The 19,293-nt window shown below is 55.9% G+C and overlaps 3 protein-coding genes across 10 annotated transcripts; all 3 read left to right on the top strand.

Annotated features, from left to right (window-relative positions):
* Positions 1 to 1,397: 1,397 nt before the first annotated feature.
* MAPK3 (mitogen-activated protein kinase 3) lies at positions 1,398 to 8,008 on the top strand. 3 transcript variants are annotated; one of them, XM_036824429.1, is made up of 9 exons: positions 1,398 to 1,570; positions 2,632 to 2,814; positions 4,643 to 4,832; positions 5,032 to 5,148; positions 5,448 to 5,562; positions 5,928 to 6,059; positions 6,220 to 6,329; positions 6,426 to 6,580; positions 7,414 to 8,008. In XM_036824429.1, the coding sequence occupies exons 1-8, from the start codon at positions 1,398 to 1,400 to the stop codon at positions 6,546 to 6,548; spliced, it is 1,143 nt and encodes a 380-aa protein (XP_036680324.1). In that variant the 3' UTR covers positions 6,549 to 6,580; positions 7,414 to 8,008. The 3 variants fall into 3 exon arrangements, with proteins under 3 accessions (XP_036680324.1, XP_036680322.1, XP_036680323.1); XM_036824427.1 differs by having other exon boundaries at positions 6,220 to 6,580; XM_036824428.1 differs by having other exon boundaries at positions 6,220 to 6,580; positions 7,291 to 7,424.
* A 391-nt stretch (positions 8,009 to 8,399) lies between these two features.
* On the top strand, positions 8,400 to 14,267 carry GDPD3 (glycerophosphodiester phosphodiesterase domain containing 3). 6 transcript variants are annotated; one of them, XM_036824432.1, is made up of 10 exons: positions 8,400 to 8,818; positions 9,085 to 9,127; positions 9,359 to 9,494; positions 9,587 to 9,632; positions 9,795 to 9,913; positions 9,993 to 10,082; positions 10,403 to 10,536; positions 12,091 to 12,190; positions 12,291 to 12,342; positions 14,073 to 14,236. In XM_036824432.1, the coding sequence occupies exons 1-10, from the start codon at positions 8,680 to 8,682 to the stop codon at positions 14,090 to 14,092; spliced, it is 879 nt and encodes a 292-aa protein (XP_036680327.1). In that variant the 5' UTR covers positions 8,400 to 8,679; the 3' UTR covers positions 14,093 to 14,236. The 6 variants fall into 6 exon arrangements, with proteins under 6 accessions (XP_036680327.1, XP_036680326.1, XP_036680325.1 ...); XM_036824431.1 differs by having other exon boundaries at positions 8,401 to 8,818; positions 9,072 to 9,127; positions 12,131 to 12,190; positions 14,073 to 14,267; XM_036824430.1 differs by having other exon boundaries at positions 8,403 to 8,818; positions 12,131 to 12,190; positions 14,073 to 14,267.
* Positions 14,268 to 16,306: 2,039 nt separating this feature from the next.
* On the top strand, positions 16,307 to 19,262 carry YPEL3 (yippee like 3). Its single transcript, XM_036824440.1, is given in 6 exon segments — positions 16,307 to 16,349; positions 16,352 to 16,548; positions 16,654 to 16,677; positions 16,679 to 16,698; positions 16,912 to 17,020; positions 18,770 to 19,262. Coding segments are annotated over 6 exon segments (468 nt in total). The 5' UTR covers positions 16,307 to 16,321; the 3' UTR covers positions 18,860 to 19,262.
* Positions 19,263 to 19,293: the final 31 nt, after the last annotated feature.

The raw sequence follows: 19,293 nt of genomic DNA on the forward strand, positions 1-19,293 counted from the left end.
GAGCCTCACCATAGACCTAATTATGAGCAATTTCAGAATCATAATTACAGTTCCAGTTTGTCTCTTGATCTTTAATGCATACAAGGACCTACTCCCAGCTTCTAAGGAAGACAAAAACAAGATTACTTAAGCCTAGGAGGTGTGTTTCTGTGAAGGTCCCAGCTCACATTTTCACTGTGAAGTGAGGGAGATGCACTGGATGGTCTCTGAGGGCCCTCTCTTCAGTTTTAACAGACTATGATTCCGGGAGACAGAATGAAATTAAAAAGAGCCTCTACTTATGTGTCAGAAGATACCATGCTGAGTCTCAGCTCCCCAACTCTCAGGTTTCCCATTCTGTAAAAGTCGATTCATCCATTCAAATATTTTTGAGGGTATGAGTTTGGGTGTAGGGGTGAGGGGTGGGGGATACAGCGATGAACAAGACAGACATAGCTCCTGCTCATCCAGCTCAGAAAAGCAGATGACATCTGCATTGTGGGGTTGTCCTAATTTAGAAACTGAAGTGGACCAAGTATTGTGTAAACTATAAAGTCTAGTACAGAATCAAAAGATGATGATCTTGACAGGATTGCCAAACCCAACTACAACAAAAACGTTAGCTATCTTGCTGTTTTTGAGAAAAGCCTAATAGTATATTTTCACCGAACCCAGTCAACGCAGCTCTCTCACCTCTCCCCTGCTCTCCATGCAAGGATAGGCTGGGAGTATCTGTCCTCAGGATACAGGCACAGCCTGGTTGCTGAGGCCAGGTCCCTAGCCCACTCCGATAGGCCTCCATCTGAAAGCCATTACGCTGGGAGTCTGGAAGCCTGGGTTTTCCAGCTCTCAAGTCACCTTGTCCAGCTCAGGTTTCAGTTTCCTCATCTGTGAAAAGCACGCCACGTCTGTGAGGCGTCCATCTCCCACGGCCACTGTGAAATACGCATTGGATCACTTAGCATCGGGCCTGGCTCCGGGAGGCTTAACTCCAGAGGGATGGTGAGGGTTCCCTAAAGGTTCCATCTCGAGGCCCGGGCCACTCTTCTGGCTGAGTGGGGCTGGCGGGGGCAGCGGGACCACGTGGCCCGGTCTTGGTCCCCGGTCCAGCACTCATTTGCTGGGTAGCTCTGGGTGAGGTCACCGGGCGGCCCTACTGGTCTGCATTCGGGGGGAGGGTCTGGACAGTCTCAAGATGGTCCTGGGGAGCTTCTAGGTTGACTGGAGTAGACAGAGCCGACAGGTGCCAAGGACCAGGCTCCTTAAGCTGGGCGCGGGGTGGGGGTCACGTGACGGGGGCGGGCGGGGGCGGGGCCTGGCGCGCCAGGCTCCGCGGGTGACAGGGCGGGCGGGGAGGGGCGGGGCCGCGGGCGGGGCCGCCGGGGGGGAGGCGGGCGGGCGGGAGGGGAGGAGTGGAGATGGCGGCGGCGGCGGCGGCTCAGGGGGGCGGGGGCGGGGAGCCCCGGGGAACTGATGGGGTCGGCCCGGGGGTCCCGGGGGAAGTAGAGATAGTAAAGGGGCAGCCGTTCGACGTGGGCCCGCGCTACACGCAGCTGCAGTACATCGGCGAGGGCGCGTATGGCATGGTCAGGTGAGGGGCGTTCTGGGGGAGGGGGCGTCTTTGGGGAGGGGGCTCCGAGGGAGGGGGCAGGGAGGGTTGCTGAGAGCTCTCTGGGCCTTGGGGACTCTGAGCATCCGGAAGAAGCTGAGGCTTCAGGAGGCTGGGGAGCGTCCCAGGGAGAGGGCCTCTGAGTGCTTTCTGGGGGAGGGGGCGCTGCGTAAAATCTAAGGAGAGGGGGCTTGGGAGCTTTGAACCCACCATTCTGTAATAAAGGGAGGGGCATCTGAGTATATGTGGGGGAGCTCTGGGGACCTTGGGGACCCTATAGACACGGGGTGAGGAGAAGAGAATAAGTCTTCTGGGGGAGGTAATATCCTTAGTGAAGCAGGAGTGAAGGACCCTTCACTGGGGAGAGGATGCCTTGGAATCCCCCCTCAATGAGGCTTGCCAAGGAGTTTGGGAGAAAAGAGCAGAGCTCAGGGCTAGACAGGGTGGGGTGGGGCTTTGGGCCTGGGGCCAGGGACCCAGTGAGCAATGAGGGGTCCAGGAATGCCTTCCTGCAACTTTTAGGAGGGGTCTGTGAGTTCGCCCAGCCCCACTGGGTGCTCTGGGCCTTTGTTCATCTGGGAATAACTCTGCTGCCCAGGAACCTCCCCCTGACACCCGCCCCTGCCCTGCCTATCCCTTCTCTCCAGTCCCTCCTATGATTCCCTCCTTCTCACTGTATTTGCCTCACTGTACGTCCTCCACACCTCCCACCCCATGGACCTGCCTTGGGTTGAGGGAGCCCATCCTGGGAAGGGGAGGATGAGGGGTCAGGGCAACTAGAATGGAAAGGGTTGAGGAGAGGGGAAGTCAGTGATCGGTCAGTCTCTTCCTCTGTTTGTGAAGTCACTGAAGGGCTGCCTGGCTGGTCCCCAGCTTTCTCCCTGGAGATCCCAGGCCTTCACAGCAGGAAGGAACCAGCATTGTTTATGACTGGCCAGAGCCTCTCCTGCTCCCTCCCCTCCCTGCTAAGACCTGGGTGGGGCCACCGGGCCTGGACTCCCCCTTTCGTAAGGCCACGCCAACAACATCTGTGGCCCTCTCAGCTCAGCTTACGACCACGTGCGCAAGACTCGAGTGGCCATCAAGAAAATCAGCCCCTTTGAGCATCAGACCTACTGCCAGCGTACGTTGCGAGAGATCCAGATCTTGCTGCGCTTCCGCCATGAGAACGTCATCGGCATCCGAGACATTCTGCGGGCACCCACCCTGGAAGCCATGAGGGATGTGTATCCTTCACCTTGGCCAGATGGCTGGCCAGGCACAGCCTCAGAGCTGGGCTGGGAGAATGTTGGCTTGTTTTCTGTTTCCTTCTTCCCTACCACCCTCCAAAACAAACCCAGTAAAAGAAACTTTCCAGCAGTAAAGAGGCCACAGAGTGTAAGAGGACGACGGGGAGGCCTCAGATGAATCCTGGCCTGCTGCAGCCAGGCAGTATGGCCCTGGGCAAGTCTGTTCTCTGAGTTCTGCCTCAGTAGGGGGCTGGGCAAGATGGTCTCTATGGGAGCTTTGTCTTCTGACATCTGCAATTCTGTGATGAGATCCAGCCTCTGCCCACAGTCAGTTTTTTTGTTTAACAGACGGTGATTCTTTCTCCTCTGGGTCCTCAGACTGGAAGGAAGGCAGGAAGGAAGAAAACTGCCCTTTTTGGAGGGGCTACTATGAGTTTGGGGCAGTGCAAGCCGAGTGCTTTGACATTTCTTATTCTAACTCCCAACTGCCCTATGAGATGGGTCTCATCCGCTCCATTTCAAAGATGAGGCAACTGAGACTCAGAAAGCCTCAATAAAATCAAGTGCTTCTGTTGCTACCTCCTCCTCTCCCCCAAATGAGAACCTGTCCTCTCTCTGGGACTTCCCGCTCAGAGCCCCACCCCAATCCCCTGTGGACTTGCACCTTGCCCCGGGAGGGACAGCCTTGCCTTTGTTGCCCTCCCCCCATATTGCTTTCCTAGTTGGTTTTCCACTTCCTGCCTGGCTCTGTGAGCAGCTTATAACACCATCACCTCTCCCCTGCCCCACCCACCCCAGCCAGTCCCAGTCCTCCACCCAAGAGTGAGGATTAGTACTGCACCGTCTGCAGCTTCCACCACAAACCGTGGGCAGGAAATCTCTACACTCACCCCCAGCTTGCCGTGTGACCTTAACCAGGTCACTGCATCGTGTTGGGCCTCCTCATCTTTAAAACAGCAGGGTTGGTCCAGGTGTTCTCAGAAGGCCCTTTGGAGGCTGATTCTGAAAGACAGCCCTAATTTAGTCTTCCAGAAACAAACCACATGACATTTATTTGTTTATTTATGTGTAGTCTTTTTATCTTAGAATATAAAAGGACATTTACTCCTCTGTCTTTGGATGTATGGCCAAGCACCCTGAGTAGGAGCGTGCAGTGGGGAGTTTCTCCTCATCGTCTTGCACAAACCATTCCCATAACGCAGGCATTTATTTTTAAGCAAACATTTATTGCATGCCAGATGGTGTTCATACATTATCTCATTTAACCTTCTCAAGAGCCATGCGGCTCAGGCTTTTATAACAGCAGTACTAGTTCATGTTCGCCGAGCATTTACAACATGCCAGGCACTGGGCTGGCTGCTCTACATGGGTCATCTCTCAGCTAATCTTCACAACCACTTTCTAAAGAACAATTTTTTTCCCTTACTTTACAGATGAGGAAATAGAGGCGCAGACAGGTTGAGGCCATAAAGCCAGTGAGCAGGGCAGTGGGGATTCAGACACTGGCAGGTGAACTCCAGAGTTACTGCTCTTAAATGGGACGTTCTCCTGCTTCCCACAGTTTATTAGCCCTGTTCTCCCAGTAGGGAAACTGAGGCCACAGAACTGAAGTGCTTTGGTCAGGGTCACTGGCTGAGATCCAGCAGAGGCCTTGAGCCCAACTGCTAAGTATGGGCCTTGCCCAGCTCATGATATGAGTTGGCAGATCTGTTGAGTCCCAGGGGCATCAGCTGGAGGGATATGAAGCCTGTTCACCAAAGCCTGTTCTTCTTAACCGAGTGCCTCTCGTTGTCCCCATCTGGGGGGTCTCTGGCACCAACCTCAGCTACATTGTGCAAGACCTGATGGAGACAGACCTGTACAAGTTGCTTAAAAGCCAGCAGCTGAGCAACGACCACATCTGCTACTTCCTCTACCAAATCCTGCGGGGCCTCAAGTATATCCACTCCGCCAATGTGCTCCACCGGGATTTAAAGCCCTCCAACCTGCTCATCAACACCACCTGCGACCTTAAGGTCAGAGGGTTGAGGGCCGGTCTCCTCCTACCCCTGGGGTCTCAGGCTTGCAGGTGCCCAGTACCACCACCCCCCCCCAACCCATAGGTAGGAGAGTATCGCAAGCAAAGGGAATAGCATGGGCAGAGACGCGGTGATATGATTACTTGGGCCCAGGAGGCCTTGAGCACCGAGCTCAGTAGCCTGGGTTGCATTCTAGATCTGTGATTTTGGTCTTGCCCGGATCGCCGATCCTGAGCACGACCACACTGGCTTTCTGACGGAATACGTGGCCACACGCTGGTACCGGGCCCCAGAGATCATGCTTAACTCCAAGGTAGGGGGGCCACCCACCCCTGAAGGGAAGGGGCTGTGTCCCAGAAAGCCCTGGAGCCGCCTCTAAGCCAGGCACTGATCCCCGTGATGCAGGAAGTCTACCCCCAGGCCTTGTCACATTATTCTGGTCCTTGGGCTCTGGAAAGAAACTGTGGATTAGCTCCTCTGGGCCTCTGCCCTCTGCCTCCCTGGCTGGCGTTGAACCTAGGTTGGGGGTTGTGGGTAGGCCCAAACATCAGGGTTGGCTCAACAACAGGTTGAGGCTGGCCCAGGAGCCCACCACTTTCTCCTCCTCCCCAGGGCTACACCAAGTCCATCGACATCTGGTCTGTGGGCTGCATTCTGGCTGAGATGCTCTCCAACCGGCCCATCTTCCCGGGCAAGCACTACCTGGACCAGCTCAACCACATTCTGGGTGAGGGGGGACTGGCCAGCTGAGTGGGAGGGAGATTTCTTTAGGGTCAGGGTCAGTGAGTCTGTGGGAGTCAGGTCAGGGGGACGACCGTGTGTGGGGCCCCTACAGCATTTCACAGTAGTTCACTGAGGTATAGATACTGTCCCCATTTGATAGAAGGGAACAGTAAGGCTACATACACCCCACGCTTAGGAAGTGCTAGGGCCGGGATTTGAACCTAGGGCTGCCCGAATCCAGACCCCTTACTCTTCACCACCATAGTACTGGCTGGTGGCCTGGAGCAGGTTGGTGGAGGCTCTTGTTCCTGGCGCCTTCTGTTCCTAGAAGGGAGAGATTGCTCACCAAGTCACCTGCTTTACCTACAGGTATCCTGGGCTCCCCCTCCCAGGAGGACCTGAATTGTATCATCAACATGAAGGCCCGAAACTACCTACAGTCTCTACCCTCCAAGACCAAGGTGGCCTGGGCCAAGCTTTTTCCCAAGTCGGACCCCAAAGGTGAGAGAGACTTGGGGGCTGGTGTGTGATAAAAACCAGGTGTAGAAGAAGGTACATGAGCCCAGTAGCTACCTGGGCCTCTGGACACAGAGAAGAAAAGCAATGCTTCTGGGAGCTCCTCTGACCATCCCTTTGACCCCTGACACCTGCGCTTCCCTAGCTCTTGACCTGCTGGACCGGATGTTGACCTTTAACCCCAACAAACGGATCACAGTGGAAGAAGCACTGGCTCACCCCTACCTGGAGCAGTACTACGACCCAACAGATGAGGTGGGCCAGCCACCAGCAGCAGGGCTGGCGGGTAGGTGGATGGGTGGGCATCCCTCAGTCCCTGTCCTGAGCCTCCCCACTTCTTTGCCACCCCAGCCAGTGGCCGAGGAACCTTTCACCTTCGACATGGAGCTGGATGATCTACCCAAGGAGCGGCTGAAGGAGCTCATCTTCCAGGAGACAGCCCGCTTCCAGCCTGGGGTGCTGGAGGCCCCCTAACCTGGACAGATGCCTCTGCTCCCTGGGGCCTGGTGAGTGCCCCCCACCACCCATGCACAGATTCACCCTGAGACCAGGGTGCCCAGCATGCCTCCACGCAGTCACAAGCTCACTCACGTCCATGAGCCACGTGTACGGTGGCAACAGAAGGGCCAGAGCCTGCCTCAGCCACAGACCTGTGGTCGCCCAGCCCCACATGTCTCCCACCTGTCAACACCCTGCACACTCCAGCCCCAGGTCACTGAGGGCCCCCTCTCACCCATCTGAGGAACGGAGCCAGGCTTTGGCTCCCCCAGGATGGGCAGAGAGGCAGGTGGGGCAGTAATTGCTTTGGGAGGAGCCGGCAGCACCCGGCCTGACCCGCATGCCAGGCTTTTTCACACCTGGTGTCCAGGTCACAGCAGTTCCCATACCTTTGGGGGGCCCGGCTGGGGCTACCGCCACCCACACTGCTCTCCGTCCCTCCTCTAGTTTCCTCTCTGTCTCTGGCCTGCTGTGGCCTGATAGCAGCAAGGCAGACACACCTGGGTTCAAAGCCGGGCTCTGATACTCAATAAGGGCTGTGTGATATTGTGCAAGACACCTCACCTTTCTGCAGCTCAGTTTCCTGGACACAGTCCTGATAATGAGAGCAAACACCTCCCGAGCACCAAGCATTGTTGTAAGAGATTTGCATGTATTAACTCACTTAGTCCTTATAGCAGTACCTTGAAATGGGTACTAATGTCGTCCGCATTCACAGATAAGGAAACCCAGCCGCATCCCACTCAGCTGTGAGGACGAAATGAGGGAAGTGGAGGTCGGGGCTCTGGCAGGTCCGCTCAAGGGTGCTAATGGTTCCTTTCCTGCCTGCCTTTTTGTTTAGGCCCTGCCTCCTGCCTGCCCCTCCCCTGCCGGACTGTTAGAAAATGGACTCTGTGCCCAGCCCAGACCCCGACAGCCCAGGTCGAGGCAGAGGGCGGGCCTGGCCACCTCCCTTCGCTTTGCTCAGGCATCCTGCTTCAGGCAGGCCAACGCGCCCTCCCCCCTCACCTGAGGACCTGAGGGGCTCAGGTGGCCCCAAAGCAAATTCCCCTCTGCTGCTCTGCCACCGTCTGCCCGGCTCTCCCAGTCTCTGGTAGTTCTGGAATTCAAGGGCTCTGGCTGCCCCGGGACCTACTGAGGGGCAGTGGGGGAGGGACACGGAGGACACTGAGTGGGGACTCAGGGCCAGCCCTGCCCCACTCAGCTCATTAAAACCCCACCCCATTTTCCCTGAAGGAACATTCCTAAGGCTCAAGGACTAGCGTCCCTGAGGAGCAGACCTAAACCCTCCCCCACAAAGCTGCCACATCTAACGTCCCCGCTGCTTCTGTGTGTGGGTGAACAGAAGTGGAGGCGGGGGCACGTGGAGAGCCCAGTGCCCCTGCCCACCCCGTGCCTGTATCTAATATATAAATATAGAGGTGTGTCTATGGATGGCCCTGGCTCTGTCTGTGTTCGCCGATGCCCTGACCGTAACCCTTGCTGCTTTGAGGACTGATTCTCCAGCCCCGCTGCTTCCCACCTGTGGCTTTACCTGGAGCGGTGGCCTTTGGCTCCCCCGCTGGCCAGGGTTGAGGATGGGAGTGTAAGGAGTTCAGACTCCTAGACAGAGTGGGGTCAATTTCCCCCTTAGTCACTGTCCTGTCCCCGCTCTAATGGCTTCCTGTCTTAACTGGCTGGGGGTGATTCTGGAGTGACTCGGGGACACACTGTACACCCCCGGCTTCTCTGGAAATGGCAAGGGGTGGCATGTTATGTACCCTGGGCGCACAGACCAAGGGGAAGGGGGAGTGTTGTAGCAGACCTGGTGGGGGGCGGGGGGGACTTGATTCCCCAGTGTGGCCACGGAGAGAGGGATTCTGGGGTGTGTGGAGGGCCTGGGGGTCCGCGGGCCAGAGCTGCCTGGCCTCTACTCCTGCCTCTACCCCAGCCCAGCTGAGCCCTGCAGTCTGGCCTCAGGCCAGAAGCAGGCTCAGCAGGTCCCAAGGGGTGTGGTGGCAGCCGGCGGTGGAGCCAGCCTACATCGGCCAGGCAGTCAGCGAGGCTACACAGTGCATCGGGAATGGCTCAGCTTGCGGCAGCCAGAGCCTGAAGAAGCAGCGCGGCCATGAGCCCTCTGCTGTACTACGCCCTTCCCGCCCTGAGCAGCTATGTCATGCTCTCCATCTTCTTCCTGCGCCGGCCTCGCCTGCTGCATACGCCATGGGTTTCAGCCTTCTGTCCCCGCCTGGGGGCCCACCGGGGAGGTGAGCTGGGCTGGGGTAGACAGGGGGTGGGGGCTCCTGAGGATGGAGTGAGGATAGCAAGGCAGGTGCCAGGGTGGACAGCAGAGAGGGGTAGGTCCAAAGGGCGGGATGTTAAAGGAGGGCAGAGTTCGAGGTGGGCGGAGAGCCGGGTGGCAGGGCAGGATGTGGAACAGGGAAGGAGAGGCTGCTCAACCTGGCCTGCCTGGGGGTGATGAGGCAGGGGGCGTGGCCAGGCCGCAGGAACTCACCCTAGCTGCCCCACACAGGATCTGGAGAGCGCCTGGAGAACACCATGGAGGCCATGGAGAAGTGAGTCCACCTGCCTGGCCAAGCTGCCGGGTAAGGTTGTGCCAGCTGTACGAGGCATGACGCTAAGGGGTGCCGTTCACTTCCTGCTCTGGGTGACTGGAGCCCCCTGGAGTTGTGCGGTGCACAGCCTGCACATCCGGCCAGAACTGCCCCATGTTCCCCTAAACGTCCCCACGCCCTGCTAATCTGGCGCATCCCCCATCCCTCGGCCACTCACCTTCACTCCCATAGCGCCATGGCCCAGAAAGCCGACCTCCTGGAGCTCGACTGCCAGCTGACTCGGGATGGCGTGGTGGTGGTGTCACACGACAAGAACCTGTACCGCCAGTCAGGCGTGAATAGGGATGTGGGCAGCCTGGACTTTGAGGTGGGCCTTGCCCCAGCACCCCAACCGTGCCCAGAGAACCACCGTGCCTCCACGCGTGGCTCCTGGTGACATGCTCCCTGCTCTCCCTGTAGGAGCTGCCCCTCTACAAGGAAGAGCTGGAGGTTTACTTCTCGCCGGGTGAGAGTGTGGGCTGTCAGCGCCGGGCTGAGCCAGCTGGAGTGGGGTCACGGCCTCCTGCCCTCTTTTCTCCTCTGGGACCCACGCCCTCCCCCCCCCGGGCTTGCACCCCCCCCCAACCCCAGCAATCCTTCTCTGATCCTTCTTCCCACAACCCCTCAGGCCACTTTGCACACGGGTCAGACAGGCACATGGTGCGTCTGGAGGACGTGTTCCGGAGGTTCCCGTGGACGCCCATGAGCTTGGAAGTCAAAGAGCAAAATGAAGAGCTCATTCGCAAGGTGGTGCTGCGGGCAGGGCTGGGCGAGGGACCAGGGCTGGATGGAGGCCTGACTCCCCATCACCTCCTCCTCCTCCCAGATAGCGGGCCTGGTGAGGCACTATGAACGCGATGAAATCACCATCTGGGCCTCGGAGAAGAGCTCAGTCATGAAGAAGTGCAAGGCCGCTGTGAGTCCCTTATCCCTCCCTGCGCCCACTGCCCCTCCCAAACGGGCTTAGGCCAGAGGGGTCTGGGGGTTCTGCAGGAGCCCTGAGCAGGGTCTCCCGGGGTGGGATTTGGAGAGCAGGGGAGGTGGGGAAGGTGTGTGAGCAAAGGCATGCCAGAGGGACAGGGAGCGGGCTCTAGGCTTGGAATGCTGGGCCAAGATGTGGCTTTGATCCTGCAGGTGGTAGGGTTTCCTGAATGTTGAAAACTGTGCAGCCCAAGCCTCCTCTCTGCTTCCGCAGGAGCAGACTGATCCCCTTTCTCACTTCCCCTTGGCTTCCAGAACCCCGAGATGCCCACCGCCTTCACAATAAGCCGAGGATTCTGGGTGCTGCTGCTCTATTACCTGGGGCTGCTGCCCTTCATCTCGATCCCTGAGAGGTTCCTCATCTCTTTCCTGCCCACCATCATCAACAGGTACCTACAGGGTCCCCATCTCCCTTCCTCATTCTCCCCCAGGCTTCTGTCCTCAGAAAAACACCCCCCTCCTCCCTCCACCGGAAACTAACACAACATTGTTAACCAATTATGTTGCAATATAAAATTAAGAGTTTTTAAAAAATTTTAAAAGAAAACCAAAACCCTCCCGCCCACTTCAGACCCCATTGTGCAGGGTCCCGTGTGGAGCAGGAGATCCAGTGTCCCCAGCTCCCTGGCTACCCTCAAGGATAATCTCCCATCCGGGGTCCTTTGAAGACAGTGGTCTCACCAAGCATTCATGAATACTAAGGGGGACACGAACCCCCTGACATCCTATGCAAATGTGCGTTGATGTGGATGGAGTTTTAGGATAAGGGTTCATTTGTTCATCCAGTCATCCAACAAAGAGTTATTGAATGCCTACTCTGTTTCAGGTGCACTTACACTAGTAAATAAGACCAATGTGGGTGGGGAGAGGCCCTCCATGAGCTTACAGTCTGGGTGGGAAGACAAATATTTATTAATTACAGCATCACCCTGATTCTCAAACAGAAAGGCAAGCATTTTCCTGCTTTGGGACAAGGATTAACAAAGTAACAGCTGGGCAAAGTATCAGGAATTTGGATACTTCACCAGCTCTCAGGCCGGGACCCTCCCTTTGCCTTCTGAGACCTCCTCTGTGGCGCCCCCAGTGCTTTCTGCTCCCCTCTGTCGTCCTGAGGGAAGCTCCCAGCCAACCCCCATCATCCCTTGCCACAAAGAGATCATTATACTACAAACTTGGTGTACCTAACTTTTTATACAGGGTTTGCAAGGTGTTTTCACATCCTTTAGTTTATCTGAGCCTTACCTTGCAGCACCCTCAGGAGATAACAGGAATCATGACCCCCATGGAGAATCTGAGGCTCAGAGAGGTTCTGTAATTTGCCCAAGGTCACACAACAGAGCCTGCCCTGGGACACTGTGAAAGCCTCTAAGGTCACCCTGGGGACTTCGCTGGAGGTCCAGTGGCTAGGACTCGACGCTTCCACTGCAGGGGGCACGGGTTCAATCCCTGGTCAAGGAACTAAGATGCCGCATGCCGCACAGCACAGCCAAACGAAACCAAAAACGACAATAACAACAACAACAACAAATTCATCATTAAAAAAAAAAAAGTCACCCTGGAGTGGAACAATTAGGGGCAAGTAGCCGACCGATTAAAAGTGCTGTCTGGTCTCAGGAAGTTGGTCAGGCCTAACCAGGAGGACCTCCAACTGCGTATCCAGTTTGGGAATCAAGCTGGGTCCTGGCCCTGGCCCCACCATGGATTTGCTGTGTGACCTCGGGCAAGTCACTTTAGTTCTCCAAGACTCAGTTTCTTCTTCTGTAAAACGGTGAGGGGAGGGGCACCCCCTCAAAGCATGGAGTCAAGGATACCGGAGTAGGAAGTCACTGAGCAATGGGTGACTTGTTCCTCTGGGCAGCCGCAAAGGTTCTTCTAGAGGGAGTGGGGTTATACTGGTTGGGGGGGGCAGTCACTACCACCCCCACCCCACCCCTGTGACACAGAGAGACCCAAGGGGCTGACCACGACACCACCTCTCTACAGGACCTACTTCCCATTTTCCTGCTCTGGGCTGAATCAGCTGGCGGCTGTGGTTTCCAAATGGTGAGGTGGGCGAGAAGGCTGGGTGGAGGGATCCCACAGAGACCCACCCTTCTCCTTAGTCCCCTCTCATCACAGCCTTTGCTACCCCGCCCCCCACCAGGCTTATCATGAGGAAAAGTCTGATCCAACACCTGGAGCAGCGAGGGGTGCAGGTGAGCAAGTGGGTTGTTCACAACGTGGGCCCAGCACGGCATTCCAGTCACAGCTCTTTTATTAATTGGCTGGGTCACTTGGGCAGATCACCTTCTGAGTCTCGGTTTCTTCATCTGTAAAATGGGGATAATGATATATTTAACTCTTCTGGATATGTAGCCGATACTTAGTAAGGGCTTGATTAAAGGCTAGCCGTTATGATGATGATGATGTATTGAACTGTCCTGATCCCTGATGAGGGGGGCTGGGAAGAGACCAGAGAAGGGGAAGACCAGCCCATGCCACACCCCTCTTCCAACCCGCCAAGCATCAGCTCTGACCAGGTCACTTAATTAGCAAACCTTTGTTGGGAACTGACTGTGTTGAGACCACAGTTCCAGGCACTGTGGTCCCGGGGAAGGAGCAGGGAGCTTACCATCAGGGGCAGAGGAGGAGGAAAAGCAGGCATCGCAGGGGCAGCCAGTGGACAGAAAGGAAGAAGAGTGCTGTGGTCTGTGGGGTCAGAGAAGACCTTCTAGAAGCAGTGAGGGGGCTGGCAGGGAGGGGAAAGGGAGAGCATCTCAGCAGGAGGCTCAGCATGTGGGAAGGCCATGAGAAGCAAGAGGCCAGCAGAGGAACTGAGAGGGGTCCCACCAGGCTGCAGTCTGGAGGAAGTGGCACCAGGGGAGCTGGAGAAGGCAGGAGAGGCTGCGGCAGGCAGCCTGTGAACCTCAGTAAGGAACCTGGACTTCAGCCCAAAGGGGAGGGAAGCTTTTGAGGGCCTTAAGCAGGGGAGAGACCTGATTCAATTAAGCCTTGTCGAGCGAGGGTCACTCTGGCCACCACGTGGAGAAGAGATTGTGGGGGCCAGTGTGGAAGCAGAGTCTCACTAGGCGCCTGATGCTGCCACTGACAGGACTGGGGCTTAGGTGGCAGCAGCGGGGATGGATGGAAGGGTTAAGTCACAGACAGGCCGGACTCAGCCACTGATTGGATGTTGGGGCGAGCAAGGCATGGGGATGACATAGCTCTTTCAGGTCAGGCCTCCTGCTCCACGGTCTTCACCATAACTCTGGGAGGTTAGACCATCACTCTCATTTGTGAAATTAAGAAACTGAGAGGTCCATCCAGTGACTTAGCCCAGGGTACAAATACCGGCCCCACCTACTGCAGTGCCCACAGGAGAGGACTCAGAAGGCAGGGAAGATGTAGAGCAGCAGGATATGGGCAGGCTGGGAAGCAGGCTGGGAAACATTCCACTACCAGCTGTCCCAGGGGGAAAGAAACCCCTTGATTTGAATATTAGGTAATTCCCCTGCTGTATATACTCCCACCTTGGCCAATTTCAGGCTACCAACATGAATTCACAGAACAGAGTTGGGAAGAGATGTGTGGTGTGGTAGCACACCATTATATACTATTTCCATCTTATACATTCGATAGATGTAGATAAGCTCCAGAACAGGGGTAACAGTAAAATGTGGTAAAATAATTAGGAAGTGATGAGTTTTGAGTATTTATTACCTTTGTTTTTAATATAATTTATTGAATTGTATGTTTATATAATGTAATACTTAATAATGGCTGTATTTAATAACCAGTTTGCAAAATTCCTGAAAATGTGACAGTCAGCTCCAGCATAGCACTGCTGGGAGGTCTCCACAGAGGAGGAGAGCTCCCAGCGTCTGGATAAAAGGGGAAGCACTAGGTAAAGTTGTTGGGAAACTACAAGCCCCTGCCTCCCCACTAGGTGGTATTTTGGTGCCTTAACGAAGAGTCAGATTTTGAAGTGGCCTTCCGCCTGGGGGCCACTGGCGTCATAACTGACTACCCGACAGCCCTGAGGCGCTACCTGGACCACCATGGACCACCTGCCCTGGCCTCCTAACCCAGAGGTGCTCACCCTCTCCTCTATTTCTCTTCCCCAATAAATGTATTCTCTTCAGTCATGTCTTTGTGCTTGGGGAGTGGGGGAAGGTGTGAGGGGTTATATCCTAGAAGACTGCAAAGATGGCAGCTTGTGGCAGAAGAGGCCAGCTGAGGGCCAGAGTCTGAGGCCCTAACCACCCTGACCCACTGGTTCTACCACATTCCAGACCCAGAGTAATGCCACACCCTGTGCCAACCTGGCCTCCACTCTCCTCAGGAATGTCCCTTGCAAGGCCCCCTGCCCCTTCAGAGCCACAGACAATGGTTCCATTCTCCTGAGGACATTAAGAGCCCCAAGCACACAGCAAGAGACTTGCCTTGCCCCTGGGAGCCACATCACCTGGCTTCAGAGAATGGGCATGGCTGGCCCATCTGCTACCTCAGCCATTCCAACCTTCCATTACCAGGTCTCCCACTCCAGAAGCTTCTCGAATTCCTCAGCCCTCGTTAGCCCTACTACCTTATTCATTTAATGAATCACATATTTCACAAAGAAGTTATTAACTATAGGCCAGGCTGGGTACTGGGGCCAGTGCAGGGAACAAGACAAGCCTAGCATGGCAGGCACATGTTTAAATGGACATTTTCATTTTCAACCCAGTTCAGAGGTGAGAGAGGGAAAGACACGTAACCCAGCCTGGATGGGCAGGACATCAGAGGAGACTGCCGGGAGGAGGTGATGCACAACAGTAGGAATCGGCTTGTTCTGAGGCTCTGGCTCCCAGGGTTCTAACACGGATGGATACCTTTAGCTCTTCCCATCCAAGAGCCTGGCCCTGATGCTGTGGCAAGAACCACGGAATCGGGCCAAAGTGAGAATCTCAGCTTTACCTCTTATCAGCTGGATAAGCTTTGGAGAGCTGCTAGACCTCTGTGGACCTCAGTTTCCTGGTAAAATGGGAACAATAGCAGAAGCTGCCTCCTAGGATTGCTGTGGGGATTAAGGGAGTGGGGCACGGGCGGTGGGTAAACGCAGATAATTATGACTATTATTTCCCGGGGGCGGGCGTCCAGACATCATCTCCTTCTTAACCCTACGTCAGGTCAGGTACCTCAGATCCTCGTCCCTTCGAGGACCGCGGGAGGAGAAGGGGGCTACCAGGCCCCGGCCGTGGGGCCGGCCGGCTGGGTTTCGGGCCGCAGCCGCATTTCCGGGCCAGCCTGATCCAGGAGCAGGGGGGAAGGGCAGCCCAGGCCTGCGCTGGCCGCTGTGTGACGCGCCCCCTCATTTGCATACTGCACGCCGATTGGCCACAGCGGCCGCCGGGACCAGAGGCTGTCCCCCTCCCCCTCCCGCCGCAGCGACGGCAGCAGCTGGTCTCGGTGTAAACAAGTCGCGGAGGCTGCGAACCCGGGCCGCGGGGTGGGGGGGACGGCGCCCACCAGGAGCGCCCCCCACTCGCAGGCCAGGCCACCCCGGCGGACCGGAACCCCGCGCGCCCAGGCGAGGTGAGGCCCGCAAAGTCAGGGTTGCGCGTCGCCCCGCGCCCCCGCGGCGAGCACTGCCCCCTTCCCCCCGGCGCCCGCCCCTCGTCCCCGCGCCCCAGGTGAGCCCCAGGGTCTCAGGTAAGGCTCCGCGATGCAGGTAAGATCCCCTCGGCATAGACAAGGCCTCAGCGCCCCCAGGTAAGAGCCCGTCCCCTCCTAGGTGATCCTCCACCTTCACTGAGGCCTCCTGCCTTCTCCAGGAGGGTGAGGCATCCTCTCCCCAGGTGAACTCCCTGTGCCTCAAGTGAAGTCGTCCCCACCTCCGGCAGTTCAGCTGAGGTCCTAAGGACCATACAATTCCTAACCCCCTCCATGTTCCCCCTAAACGGAGAACTGACAGCTCATCCACTCCAGAGCCCCTTCCTCCAGCTTCAGTTGCCAGGTCAGCGGGGGTGAGGCTGAAAGCAGGTGGGTGACTCATCTTGGGCTCCTCCTAGCCTCAGTTTCCCCATTGATGCAACTTGAGGACTCCTCAGTGAGTCAAAACTCAGATAGCTCTGGCCCCTGGAGAGGCTGCTGGCTCTGGGGAGAGGAGACAGCAGCCAAGTGTGACAGAGTCCCCGCGGCCCAGGGCATGCCTGCATGTGTGTGGCCCTGGTCCTGACAGCCCACTCCCTCCGCTGCAGGCACTGGGCTCCCTCTGCTCCCCGTGGGCCGCTCCCCGCGTGGGGCCACTGCCCCCGGCCCCCGCCATGGTGCGGATTTCAAAGCCCAAGACGTTTCAGGCCTACTTGGATGATTGTCACCGGAGGTATAGCTGTGCCCACTGCCGTGCTCACCTGGCCAACCACGACGACCTCATCTCCAAGGTAACCAGGTCACAGCTGGGGCTGGACTGGGAGGCTAGAGGGGCTGCCTGGCAGCCCCCACCAACCGCCCTGACATCCCCTCCTTTTTCCCTCCCCACCCTTTAGTCCTTCCAGGGTAGTCAGGGGCGTTGCCTACCTCTTCAACTCTGTGTGAGTATTCAATTCTCCCTTTTCTTTCCCTGACCTCTGTTGTGACTTGTGACCCCTGGCATCATACTGAGACTCTCAGAGTCCCCTGGTTTGGGCAGGAAGCTTTGATCGCTTTTCTTTTGGATGCTAAGGACAGACACAGTAGGATACAAGCTAGAGGCGGGCTTTGTGATGGTGGGGACCCTCCCTGGGACTGCCCCCATGTCCCCACAGGGTGAACGTGGGCTGCGGGCCAGCCGAGGAGCGGGTGCTGCTGACAGGCCTCCATGCTGTTGCTGACATCCACTGCGAAAACTGCAAGACCACTTTGGGCTGGAAATATGTGAGTCAGTGACCTCTGACCCCAGGCTAGCCTTTGACCTGACCTCATATCACCTCCTCCTCAGAGCAGTCATCTGGTAATCTTTCAGGGTGTATAGGCCCAGTTCACCCAAGTCAAACTGTCTTTTCATCCCCTGACCATGTTCTCTCACATCCTGCAAGGGCTTTTAGAATTTTTCTCTTAACTCATCCTTCTCCTCACAGGCACGAACATTCCCATTTTAGAGATGAGAATATATAATGAGAATTACCATTTATTGAATGCTTATTTGCCAGGCACTGTTATGTGCTTGGCAGATCTTATCTCATTCACTCATTACAGCAATCCTGTAGGTAGTCTGTTATTATCTCCACTTTACAGAAGAAGAAAGGAAGGCCCAGAGATGTTAGGTAACTTCCCCAAGGTCACACAGCTGGTAAGTAACAGAATAGGGACCAGAATCCTCGTTTTGTCTTTTTTTTTTTTAACTCTAAACCCTTGACCCCCAGCTTCTGTTGCCATTCAGAGGATCAGAGAAGTTGCCCAAGACCCCACAGCAACATGGAGCTTGGGTCCATGAGCCTCCTTTTCCACTGCCCTCATTGCCACTGCTGTTGTTCAGGGTCTGATTTCACCACCCTGAGCATCATTTCCTTATCTGGCAGTGGAGGATAAAGCCTCCACCTGGCACCCAAAATTGTTACGGGGATCAGATTAGATGCAACAAAAGAAGATGCTCTTGGGAAACTGCAAGTGACAGGAATCCTCAGGCATCTCTTGGAGCTGTGGTGCCTCTGTGAGGTGGATGCCCCAGGCAGAGACAGAACCCTGACCTGAGTTCCCCCCTGGCCCTGCCACAGATTTGCTTTGTGTCCCTGGACAGGTGGTTTGGCCTCTCTGGACCTCTGTAAAATAAAGAAGTAGCCTGATCCAGAGATCAAAAACTCAAGTGCTTGCAGGGCCAAGCAGATGCTGTGGAGCTGCAAAAGGGGCAACATAGATCTGGAGAGGGGGTCAGTCTGGCAAACTGGAATGAGCATGGCCTGCCCCGTATTTCACTGTTTGAAAGTTACTTTTATTAAACTCTCTGTTGGCCAAACAAAACACATGTGTAGGCCAAAATTGGCCCTCAGGCTACCAGTTTGTAATCCCTAGATCTTTTTATTTTTTTATTTATTATTATTTTTTTAATTGATTAATTAATTTATTTATTTTTTGGCTGCATTGGGTCTTCGTTGCTGCGCACAGGCTTTTCTCTAGTTGCGGCGAGGGGGGTCTATTCTTTGTTGCAGTGCGTGGGCTTCTCATTGCGGTGGCTTCACTTGTCGCGGAGCAAGGGCTCTAGGCTCGCGGGCTCTAGAGCGCAGGCTCAGTAGTTGTGGCACAGGGGCTTAGTTGCTCCGCGGCATGTGGGATCTTCCCGGACCAGGGCTCGAACCCGTGTCCCCTGCATTGGCAGGTGGATTCTTAACCACTGTGCCACCAGGGAAGTCCATCCCTGGATCTTTTAGAACCTTCCATATCCTCTCTGTTGGAGCCAACATTAGTACTTAAAAAGTACCTATGATTCAGAGAGTTCTCTCTATCCCCTATTAGTGAGAAACCTGGCCTGGCCATTTACCAGCTCTGTGTCTGTGGGCAGGTGGCTTGGTTTCTCTGGTTGACAGTTTCTTCATATGTAAAATGAGGCCAATCATATCCACTCCCCAGCCCCTATCCCTTTTGGTAAGGCCCTAGCTCCAGGGATGACAGCCTCTCCCCTCCTTTCAGGAACAGGCCTTCGAGAGCAGCCAGAAGTACAAAGAGGGGAAGTACATCATTGAACTCAACCACATGATCAAAGACAATGGCTGGGACTGACCCCTGCTCCTGACGCATGTGGCTCCAGCCCGGCCTGGCCGCCAGGGGGCGCCACTGGCTTCCCTTCACCCGAACGGAGCTCTGGACCATCAGGGCCTCTGCAGAGGAAGGATCCAGCTCCTGTACATATATTTTATTGCATGCACTGTGACCTTGGGGGGAGATCAGAAGGTGGACAAGGTGGACGACACCCCCGCACCTCCCTGCGATCTGGCTGGCTTGGATCTCATTTTTAACCCCTTCCTGCCCCGCCTGCCCTATAGATATGTCCTGTATGCTTCTCTCTTGGCCCCAGTGCACCATCTGCCCTGTGAAATTCTCCTCCCACCGGGCACCTCTTACCCCACACGTGTCTGCTCCCCTTGTTCTGTAGCGTTTGTACATAATAAAACAATGGAGTGGAGACAGCCCCAGGCTCACGTGGAATCCGGGAA

This window comes from Balaenoptera musculus, chromosome 15 (genome assembly GCF_009873245.2).
Source record: "Balaenoptera musculus isolate JJ_BM4_2016_0621 chromosome 15, mBalMus1.pri.v3, whole genome shotgun sequence".
NCBI classification, from domain to species: domain Eukaryota; kingdom Metazoa; phylum Chordata; class Mammalia; order Artiodactyla; family Balaenopteridae; genus Balaenoptera; species Balaenoptera musculus.

What these genes read in the sequence shown, in the direction of transcription:
- MAPK3 (XM_036824427.1), top strand. Translation starts at nt 1,398, where the DNA reads ATGGCGGCGGCGGCGGCGGCTCAGGGGGGCGGGGGCGGGGAGCCCCGG. An exon ending in GGCGCGTATGGCATGGTCAG is followed by an intron (nt 1,571 to 2,631) that starts GTGAGGGGCGTT and finishes TGGCCCTCTCAG; the next exon opens with CTCAGCTTACGACCACGTGC. An exon ending in TCCCAAGTCGGACCCCAAAG is followed by an intron (nt 6,060 to 6,219) that starts GTGAGAGAGACT and finishes GCGCTTCCCTAG; the next exon opens with CTCTTGACCTGCTGGACCGG.
- GDPD3 (XM_036824430.1), top strand. Translation starts at nt 8,680, where the DNA reads ATGAGCCCTCTGCTGTACTACGCCCTTCCCGCCCTGAGCAGCTATGTC. An exon ending in TGGGCAGCCTGGACTTTGAG is followed by an intron (nt 9,495 to 9,586) that starts GTGGGCCTTGCC and finishes CTCTCCCTGTAG; the next exon opens with GAGCTGCCCCTCTACAAGGA. An exon ending in GGAGGTTTACTTCTCGCCGG is followed by an intron (nt 9,633 to 9,794) that starts GTGAGAGTGTGG and finishes ACAACCCCTCAG; the next exon opens with GCCACTTTGCACACGGGTCA.